We start from the raw sequence: 11,160 nt of genomic DNA on the forward strand, positions 1-11,160 counted from the left end.
AGCTTTGCTCTCTGCTCACCTCCCAGGCACCCTGACTCTGCCACTTCCTGGCCAGAGCATAGCCCACTAGCATCCACTAAAGCTGGGACCCATGTAGAGTCTGTTTTCCTCCCATCCATCCTTGTAACCTGACACCCAAAGTTCTCTGCAGGGTTGCAACAGGGTTTATGGTGGAACTGAGGCAGGAGGATGACAGTGTCAGGGGCTGGGAAGGGGAAGAGGAGCATAAGAAGGAAAAAGAAAGAAGCAGTGAAGGCAGAGGCAGAAGTGGAGAGAAGTGAACGTGGGAATCTGGGAGAGAAATCCATACAAAGAAGGCCGGCAGGGCTAGAGCAGAGAAAGAATGGAGGTGGAGACAGAGGACAGCTAGAAAAGGCACTGGGGAGGGGCCAGGAGGCAAGCTGGCAGGTCATAAATCATGTGTGTGCACATGTGCACATGACACTTGTATGTGGGGGCCTGAGGTGCTGAAAAGGATGATGTCCATAATATTAGCCTTTTGGCAGCTTCTCTCTTTGAGGCTCCTCACACCATGTTCCAGTATTCTTGATGCTCCAGGGACCATTCTGAAGGTATTTCCACATCTTCTCAGGAACCCCGACTTTCTCACTTAGAATACAATCCTGCTGGAATGTTCAGGACCCACAGAACAATCAAAAGGTCCCATCCCCTCACTACACACTCCCATGGCTGCCTACCAGCCGCTCCTGTCCATCTCCTCTTCCCACTCTTCTTGTCTGTCCCCTCCTCTGCAGCAACCCCTCCCCCAGACTCTGGGGCCTGGGTCAAAGGGGAGACAAAGACAGGATTTATTACCAGAGTAGAGAAGCAGTCAGAGCAGGGCTGAGATGGGAGGGGACACTGGACTGTTAGAAAAAACTGGAAGGGTAGGCTTCTCTGGCTCCTGCCCATAACCCCTAGTGTTCCTACTCAACATTGCTCTCTTCCTTTTCTCTGAAAACAGAGAAGATGCCCCTGAGGCATTTTTTTTTTTTTTTTTTTTTTTTTTTTTGGCCTCTGGAGGAAATTTTGAGAGAGAAACAGAAAAGACTCCTGTCACAGGGTCATTCTCTTATGGGTATTGAGTAGGACTGGAAACCAGAGGCAACAAGGCCTCTAGTTGTTTCTTGGGTTAGGAAAATCAGGGAGGAGGCTGCCAGATGTGGTACAGAGAACTGCTTTCTAATTTCCAGAGGGCCTCACATGGCAGGTCTGTCAGGTCACTAGCAGGAAGGCAGGGGGCATGGTTCCCGCTGAAGAGAAGGCTGGTCAGGGCTTACCACTTCTGCCTCCTGGGGGTCCTCCATCTCATGGCACACAGAAAAAGCTGCCTTTAGCATCAGTTGGCCTTGGATTGTTTCCTTAGCAGACAGGATGTGTGGAGGAGAGGCTTGTGTGATCGGGGGCTCTGAGAACCCAGACTGTGGATCTTCTATGGGTGGATTCTTAACTTTCCCCATGGAGACCCCTCCAAAATCTTGGTGCTCCTGGAATCCAGCACCGTGCTTCCTGTCTTAGGACAGACAATAGAGTAAACTCGAAGCAAGAGCAAAGTGGAAGAGCTCTGAGCCTTCACCTCAGTCCCAGCAACCCATTTCTACCCAGAGCGGATGAGGGGAAACTTGAGATCTGTTCTCCAGCTCCTCTATAAGGCGCAATCACTGTCTCTATTTCTGATGAAATGCTAGAAGTTGGAAATTTTACTGGAAAAGGTAATGGAAAGGGAGAAAACAAAAGAATTGGGAGGGGCAGGAAAAGGGAGAGGAGATCCTGTCTTTTTTCTTATCCCCCCCCCACTTCCCTCCATCGAGGAGGCAGATTTACAACCTTGGTGTTGGGGGGAGGTGAGCATAAGGAAGACAGATCTGCAGTTTTGCCCTCTGAGTGTCTGGGTACTTAGCTTTAACTCCCCCATTAGCATCAATCCCCATCTTGCTGCCCATCCGTCTTCTGACATCAGCTCCTTCCTCTCTCTGCAGGCCAGGTTTTCTGACCCTAAGTGACTCTTAAAGGGCCAGTTTAGACCCTTCTCTTTCCCCATCTCACTGCGGGAAGATGGCCAGTGTCACCCGGGTCATGGGTGGGGACAGGGTGACTTCCCCAGTTCTCTGTAGACCCCCCTTATGTCATGGCCCCTATCCTTTGTCTGCTACCTCCCCAAGCCTAGAGCCAAGAAGCTGCTGGCCAGGGGTTGAGGACTGGAAAAAGCATGTGGATCCTTAGACAGATCCCCCACCCCACCCCACCCCCTGCCCATTTCCTGGAGGCCCAGGGCAAGGAGTGTTTTTAATTCTCAGCTAGCAAAGCGGGTGGATAGGTTGGGGACGAGGCTGCTAGGAGATGCATTGGGCGCCACATTCCTAGCCTCCTTTCCCAAGGATCCAGGCTGTGTGCTCGGAGGGGCTGGGGGAGATTTCAAATCCCTTTTCTGTGAGGGAGATGTCAACCCCGAGAAACCTGCTTGCTAGCTCCTCTCCCCCATTCATTTATCGGCAACTGAGTTTAGAGGTTAAGTAACAGCAGACTTCTCCCGGTCTTTTGCAGAAAGGCTGTAATTGCCCACCAGGGCTTCCAAGAACGACAGTATGTTCACAAAGTTCCTCCCTGATCTGCCTTCCATCCCATAAGTTGCAAAACTCAGCAGGCATCGGCGGGGGCTCTCAAGGGCCGAACCATTCTAACTCTTTTGCAGGTATCGAAAGCCCACCACCCACAGCCCCGGAGCTCCCTCTGGCTTGAGATTAGAGGGAGCCGCTGATGGGGTCCTTGGCAAAGTGGCCGTGTCCGAAATAGGAGCCCCCATCGCACCCCAGAGGCCCCTTATTTATCACCCTCCAAACCTCACTCCCAAAGAAGCATAAATATTCCTAATTCCTGAAGGCCGAGCCTGAGTTCGTAAATCTAGGAGGTTGGTGGGAGGGGTCCCGCGCAACAAACGCGGCAGAGCTCCCAGGGCTGCGCGCCGCCGACCTCGGGCCCGCCGGTCTCCAGCGGCTCTCGTACCTCGCCGAGCCGCTTTCGAAGCGGCGCGGCGGGGACGCGCTGCGGGCACGCGAAGACGCGGGGGAGGGGCGCGCGGCCTCGTTCCCAGCCGCGCCCCACCCCCCTCGGCGCCCACCAAACTGTAAATCAGGGCCGAGGCCGCTGGGCCAATGGCAACGCGACTCGTAAATCGACCTGTCAAGAACAGCCAATGAGAGGTGGCATTAAATCAAGCGCTGTCAGCACTCGGCCAATGAGAGTCTCGGGGCTGACCATAAATCTGCCTGGGAAAGACAGCGAAGGAGAGAGAGTGTGTGCGCGCGAGCGAGAGCAGGCGGGCGGGGCCGTGGGGGAGGCGCGAGGCGGGGACGAGCGGGCGCGGGTGCGGGCGCGGGCGGGCCTGAGACTGCAGTCTATCCGAGAGACGCCCAGATGGAGAGGGACAAAGAGAGGCCGCGACAGCGCGAGGCTTCGCGCGGGAGGTTGACAGATAGAAGTGTGTGTGTGTGAAATCCTATTCAGGCACTGACTTCTCATCTGAAGAGTGACCCAAGAGAAAACCCTCAGGAAAGCCTTGTTTTCTGTTCTCTTTCTCCTAACCCAGCCTTTATTGAAATTAGGAAGGGAGGAGATGATTGCAGAGTCGTCGTTTCCCCCCCCCCCCCGTGAAACAGCTGCTAGTTTCCTTGCTAAATTTCAGTCCTTTGGTCTCCCCCAACCCCCAGCAATTGAAGATTAGGAAGTCACTCTGATGTTTAACAGCAGTCTCTATGGTTGCTCTCTTCTACTTTGAGGAAGCTTTTGAAGCTTTTGAATTGAATGTGAAAAGTGAACCCTTTTACAAGCCTTCAGAGAGTTGTCAATCTTCAGAATCTTGGTTGTTGTTTTGTTTTTTTCAAGACAGGGTTTCTCTGTAGCTTTGAAGCCTGTCCTGGAGCTAGCCCTTGTAGACCAAACCTTTAGAATCTTGGAAGGGCTGAGCAGGAAGAACTTTTAGTTTGCCCGGTCCCCGGATCTAGCTTCAACAAGGCAGCTGTTCTGTAGCGGTTAGTCCTTAATGCTGGCAACAGCTCTGGTTACACTTTGCCCTCAAACCACAGTTTATCACTTACTACCCCTTTGACTTTGAACAAATTAACCTGTTGGTGTTTGTTTTCCCCTTTTAAGAAAGTATAATAGATCGTCATGGGAATTTTATGCTTCCATGAAATATCTTTGCTACACAGAGAGTATCCCCCTACTCTCAGTTTTCTACAGACCGTGAAACCTGGAGCCTAGAGTGACCCAGGGGTCTCAAGTTCATGAAGCTGTCACTCAGGTCCTTGGCCAGGTCTCAGCTCCACAATCCCAGGCATCTGTCTGTACCCTGTCTCAGTAGACTGTGGAGAACATCTAGAAACACAGGTTCTGGATTAGTCCCTCCCGGAGGGGGGGGGGGTATCTTTCTATTCTTATTTCAATACTTAAAATTTTTCTTGTCTCAAAACAGGCATTTAGGGATAGAAAAGGGTCACATGTAGGGTCATCTTGTCAACCCAACCCACATTCCATCTCCAGCACTCTACCGGTGCTCACCCAGTACCGTACCCTGTCCCACCTTAGAGGAGGATGAAGGCTCTAGGAGTTGAGCATAGTGACTGACACATGAAATTCCCACCTTCCAGGGTCTGAGGCAGGAGGATCAGGTATTCAAGGCCAGCCTCAGCTACATAGTGACACCATGTTTCAAAAGAAAGAAACGAAAAATAATGATCTCAGCAAGGATTACATGCCTTTAATAGTTAGCCCTCTAAAACGTTGAGGCTGGAGGATCATGAGATGGTTACATGGTGAGACTCTTTATCAAAAAGCAAAAAAAAAAAAAAAAAAAAAAAAAACCAAAAAACGAGCTGGGCAGTATTGGCACACACATTTAATCCCAGCACTTTGGAGGCAGAATTAGGTGGATCTCTGTGAGTTTGAAGTCAGCCTGTGAGTTGCAGGACAGCCAGAAAAACCCTGTCTTTAAAAAAAAACAAAACAAAACAAAATCAAAACAAAACAAAAACCAAAAAATTTCTCATTCTTCATTTCCCTTGCCAAGTTTGGTGGTGGTGGTGGGGTGTGTGTGTGTGTGTGTGTGTGTGTGTGTGTGTAGATGCAAATCCTGTTCCTCCACCCTTTGTCAGTGATCTTGCTTGCACTTTCAATACTCAACCGGAAGTCAGAAAGGAAGCACAGAGATCCAGCGCCATCTGGTGGACATTATGTTTCCAGGCGGTTGTTACAGAATGGAAGCTGCTTTGGGAAGACAGGGATGTGCCCTCCAGCTGTTTCTGCGGGACTTTCTTCAGGGAGATCAGAGAAAGAGAGTCTCCCATGTACAGCTGCCACCCACTAAGCTCGGTTCCATTTTCCAAGAGCACAGTCTCCACCTTGACTGTTTCCTTGCTTGGAACACAATGAACAGGATTCGTTGCAGGGATATAACCTGTAGTGTTGAATAAACTTCCTGGCCTGGGTGGGTATCCTGGCTGCAGTGATGAGTGGTAAGGGCAGTTTTATTAAGGAAAGAGATACACACCTATAATCATGCTGTGTCTAATGCAGGGCTGTCTTGAGTTTGAGGGCAACTTGGGTTACTTAGCAAGACTGCTTAAAGGGGGGAAAAGGGAAAGAAAGCTAAATCTCTCCAAGTACCATACATGTCCCGCAACCTGGAACCCTGTCAGTCACAGACTGTGTCTATACCTGGATAGCTGCTTTCTACATTGCTCTAACACAGGTCACCCCAAAGCCTTAACTACTAGGTTTCAGTTCTGATCCCGACTTAGATCTTTTTTTTTCCCACATAAACATTCCTGGGTGTAAAAAGCATGTAATACACAGCTAGAGAGGTGGGCTGGGCAGTGAAGGGCTTACTATACAAACATGGGACCTCTGTTTGGATCTCTAGCACACTTGTAAAAGTTGGGTATGGATATGCATGTCTGTAATCCCAGCTTCGGGGAGGCCATGTCAGGAGGGTACTTGAAGCTTGCTGGCTCACCAATCTAGCCAAATTTCTGAGCTGCAGGTTCAGTGAGAAACACTGTTGTAAAAACTAAGCCAAGCACAGATTCAACACAATGCCCATCAAAATCCCAGAAAAATTCTTCAAAGACCTCGAAAGAACAGAACTCAACTTCATATTGAAAAGCAAAAAACCCAGGATAGCCAAAACAATCCTGTACAATAAAAGAACTTCTGGAGGCATCACAATCCCTGACTTTAAACTCTACTACAGAGCTACAGTACTGAAAACAGCCCGGTATTGGCATAAGAACAGACAGGAGGACCAATGGAACTGAACAGAAGACCCAGATATCAATCCATACATCTTCAAACACCTGATTTTTGACAAAGAAGCAAAAAAAATATCAAATAGAAAAAAGAAAGCATATTTAACAAGTGGTGCTGGCATAACTGGATATCAACATGTAGAAGAATGAAAATAGATCCATATCTATCACCATGCACAAAACTCAAGTCCAAATGGATCAAAGACCTCAACATAAAGTCAGCCACACTGAACCTTATAGAAGAGAAAGTGGGAAGTACACTTGAACGCATTGGCACAGGGAACCACTTCCTTAATAGAGCCCCAGCAGCACAGACACTGAGAGAAACAATTAATAAATGGGACCTCCTGAAACTGAAAAGCTTCTGTAAAGCAAAGGACATGGTCAACAGACAAAACGACAGCCTACAGAATGGGAAAAGATCTTCATTAACTCCACATCAGACAGAGGTCTGATCTCCAAAATATACAAAAAAAAAAAAAAAACCCTCAAGAAATTGGTCATCAAAAGAACAAATAATCCAATTTTAAAAAATGGAGTACAGACCTAAACAGAGAACTCTCAACAAAGGAATCCAAAATGGATGAAAGACACTTAAGGAAATGTTCAACATCCTTAGTCATCAGAGAAATGTAAATCAAAACAACTCTGAGATTCCATCTTATACCTGTAAGAATGACCAAGATCAAAAACACTGATGATAACTTATGCTGGAGAGGTTGTGGGAAAAAGGGAACACTCCTGCATTGCCCCTTTGGATGTCAATGTGGCGATTTCTCAGAATTAGGAAACAACCTTCCTCAAGACCCAGTAATACCACTTTTGGGTATATATCCAAAGGATGTTCAATTGTACCACAAGGGCATGTGCTCAACTATGTTCATAGCAGCTTTGTTCATCATAGCCAGAACCTGGAAACAACCTAAATGCCCCTTGACCAAAGAATGGATAAGGAAAATGTGGTATATTTACACAATGGAGTACTACACAGCAGAAGAAAAATAATGACATCTTGAATTTTGCAGTAAAATGGATGGAGCTAGAAAACATTATTTTGAGTTAGGTAATCCAGACACAGAAAGACATGTACTCACTTATAGGTGGTTTTTAAACATAAAGCAAAGAAAGTCAGCCTACAAACCACAATCCCAAAGAACTTAGACAACAATGAGGACACTAGGGGGCTGGAGAGATGGCTCAGTGGTTAAGAGCATTGCCTGCTCTTCCAAAGGTCCTGAGTTCAATTCCCAGCAACCACATGGTGGCTCATAACCATCTATAATGAGAGAAGAGTGCCCTCTTCTACACACGGACAGAATTATGTATACATAATAAACAAATATTTAAAAAAAACAATGAGGACACTAAGAGAGACTTACATAGATCTAATCTACATGGGAAGTAGAAAGTATAAAAAGACAAGATCTCCTGAGTAAATTGGGAGCATGGGGACCTTGGGGGAGGGTTGAAGAGGGAGGGGAGAGGCAGGGAGGAGAGCAGAGAAAAATGTAGAGCTCAATAACCATCAATTAAAAAAAAAAAAACTAAGCCAGGCGGTGGTGGGTGGTGGCTCATGCCTGCCTTTAATCTCAGCACTCAGGTCTCTGTGAGTTCAAGGTCACCCTGGTCTACAGAGCTAGTTTCAGGACAGGCTCCAAAGCTACAGAGAAACTTTGTCTTGAAAAAAAAAAAGTGGAAAGAGACCAGGAAGGACACCACAGGCACACACGCATGCACACACAAACATATGCAGAGTGAGGAAGTGTGATGCATTTATTAATAATTGACCTTGGGTAACGCAGGACTGACACATTGATTCCTGGATGGAAAGGGGTGTGTCCAAACACCAATAAGGTTGTCTGTGAAAATATCCAAGGATCGAAGGGCTCCTATCCTGCGGGCCACTCTTGATGCTGGGCTGGCCTGATGAATGAACTACCAGCTCTAACGGAACCTACGGAAACTCTGTGGCCCTCGTTTCAGGATGAAGCCATATGCATGGCGGAATTGGCGGTTCATGGCTGCGTAGAGTACGGGGTTGATGCAGCTGTTTAGCCAGGTGAGGTTGGCAGCCACCATGTGCAGTAACCGGGGAGCGCGGCCCCTGGCGTCCAAACTGTTGAGCAGCAAGAAGGGGATGTAGCTGAGAACGAAGCAGAGGAACACCGCGAAGCACATGCGCGTCACCTTTCCGAATTCCGACGGGGCATCCGGGGCTCTGCGCTCTCCTGCAGTCTCCCGGACCCTATGATGTGCTTCAGGAAGGCCTCTCTCTACAATATGCTGGGTTACCTTTCTGGTGCCCTGGTCCCCTGCTTCTGACGGGTCACCTTCCAAGGTCTGCGTGGTCGAAGCACTGACTGACTCAGATGAAATCCCCTCACTGGGCCCTTTTGAGGCAAGCCCGCTGTCTAGCTCCTGGAAGTGGCCAGGCATGGCCTCATCTGTCCCAGCCACCTGGGGAGAGCGGATGCTGGCCCGCTGCAGCCTGTATTGGTCTAGCGCTCGAGCAGCACGCTTCACTTGGCGGTGGATGAGGCAGTAGAAGACGCCCACACTGCTGAGCCCAAGCACAAAGAAGATGCCCATGAGGATGGTGGTGTAAGGCCGGCCGCGCACGCGGTCAAAGCTGCAGGTGCAGACCACTGGCACCAGGACAAACACATGCCAGAGTGGGGCAAAGCTTGCCGCCCCCACAATCCAGCTGCCCACCAACGCCAGCACGATACCCTTGGCGCTGAAAACTTGGGGAAAGAGCTTAGGGTGGGCGATAAGGAGGTAGCGTCCTAGAGCAATGAGACAGAGGGTGAGAATGGAGACAGAATTGGAAGTAAAGAGGAGGAGCCCGAATATTCTGCAGAAGCTGGCTCCAGTGCGCCAATGGAGGTGGAGGTATGTGTCAACGGAGAAAGGCTGCAGGAGTGTGCAGTAGAGTAGATCAGCCAGGGTGAGGTTGGCAATGAGTAGGTTGAAGCGGGTTCGGAGCTTAGGACGAATGGCCAATGCCAGCAGGGTGAGCACATTGCCCACGGTGCCTGTGACAGTCACTACCACGCCCCATATAACGGCAAAGTAACGACAGCCCACCACGGACTCGTGGTAACAGGAGAAGTTGGTATCCGAGGTGTTCCACATGATGGAGACTGAAGGGAGATGAGAGCGAGATGGAATGAGAATTTGGTGTTTGTCTTGCCTCGAATGAACAGCTTTGTCCCCTCACACCTGTTCTGCTCCTAAAATTCACTTGAATTCATGGTTCTGGAAAGCCTTTCTCACACCACCTCATCTCAAAGTTCCCAGCTCTCTCCTTAGGCTCTCTCTGACCTTTCTTTCACATTCTTAGACTTCTTTCCTAAATTCCTATCAAATGTCTCTTCTGGAAACATGTTAATTCTCTATTTCTCCCAACCCCAGACCCCTTCAGAATGCGTGGACTGCTCCTCATAAACCTGGCATCCTCTGCCCATAATTCCTTCTCCCTTCCTGAAGAACAATCAGGAGTCCCTTGTCCTCTGCTCCTCCTTCTGCACAAGTGAGCATTGATCTTTCTTTCCTTTTGTTTCTTGATTGTATTGTTATATAGCTCAGACTGCCTGAACTCACAGTGGTTCTCTGGTCTCAGGTCTGTACCAGTGTTCTCCTGACCTCAAATGTTCTGTAATTACCTGGAAAATGAGAGGACTAAGTAAGTAAGTAAGACTGTACACACACACACACACACACACACACACACACACACACGACATGCTCACCTGAGGTTCCTAGTGTTCACACTTATCTTCAGTAAACAAAGTCCAGCTCACTTAAAGTGCAGGCCTTCCTTGGGGCAGTCAAACTTCCAGTCTTTCTGGGAAGTAACCAGGTTTCCAACTGGACATATAATGCTTCTACCATGTTAGACCGAAAGAATAAGAAACTCCCTAGTTACCCAACCTTAGCCACTTCCTCCCCCACCTCCAGCCAGTCCTACTAATTTTCTCTTGGCTACTAAAGTCCGAGCTTCTCTGTTGAAATCCCCTGCAACTTACCCCAGAGTTGTTTCATCCTTCCCTTTATGCTTCCGGAAACCCAAAGGATGTTTCCTTCCGCTCTGTGAGGCAGGACCTCTGTAAAGTCATTGCTGAGAACTGTTGAACAGGGAGACAATGTCAGATCCTCCAGACCACTTCTGTTTTTGTTTGTTTGAGACAGGGTCTGACTCATTATCTCAGTCTGCTCTAGAACTCAGAGAAATTCCCCTACCTCAGCCACTTGATCACTGTGAGTAGTATAGGCATGAGCTAGCACACCTGACTGGGCCACTTCTCAAGAGGTCAGAAGCCAAGAGCATGTTCTAGAATCAATGATAGAAACATTGAGTTTAAAACCCAGAGAGCTGGGGCTGCAGAGATGGTTCAGAGGTTAAGAGCATTGCCTGCTCTTCCAAAGGTCCTGAGTTCAATTCCCAGCAACCACGTGGTGGCTCACAACCATCTGTAATGGGGTCCGGTGCCCTCTTCTGACCTGCAGGTATACACACAGACAGAATATTGTATACATAATAAATAAATAAATAAATAAATAAATATTTAAAAAAAAAACAGAGAGCTTAGGTTTGTTTGCAATAGCACGTCATTTCTTCTCTTCATGGTCTGGAGACCATATGTTTTACATAGACCATATGGTTTACATCAGAGGGTTCCAAAAGTCACTTCAGCACATCTGAGAAGTGAGTCAGATAAAAAGATATGGGTTTAGGACTGGAGAGGTGGATCAGCCTGTAAAACCTTGCCATGGCCTGAGTTGTATTCCGTGATTCTACATGATAGAAATAGAGAATCAACTCCTGCAAATCATTCTTCAACTTCCATACAAGTTA

General features: G+C 48.2%; 1 protein-coding gene across 1 annotated transcript; it reads right to left on the minus strand.

Moving 5' to 3' along the window:
- Window positions 1-8,057: 8,057 nt before the first annotated feature.
- Window positions 8,058-10,301, minus strand: Gpr84 (G protein-coupled receptor 84). The gene is made up of 2 exons (XM_048449556.3): window positions 10,055-10,301; window positions 8,058-9,445 (listed from the first exon to the last, which is right to left on the minus strand). Exon 2 carries the CDS (start codon window positions 9,435-9,437, stop codon window positions 8,247-8,249), a length of 1,191 nt encoding a protein of 396 aa, XP_048305513.3. The 5' UTR covers window positions 9,438-9,445; window positions 10,055-10,301; the 3' UTR covers window positions 8,058-8,246.
- Window positions 10,302-11,160: the final 859 nt, after the last annotated feature.

Source organism: Myodes glareolus, chromosome 19, assembly GCF_982192425.1.
Source record: "Myodes glareolus chromosome 19, mMyoGla1.1, whole genome shotgun sequence".
In the NCBI taxonomy this organism is placed as follows: domain Eukaryota; kingdom Metazoa; phylum Chordata; class Mammalia; order Rodentia; family Cricetidae; genus Myodes; species Myodes glareolus.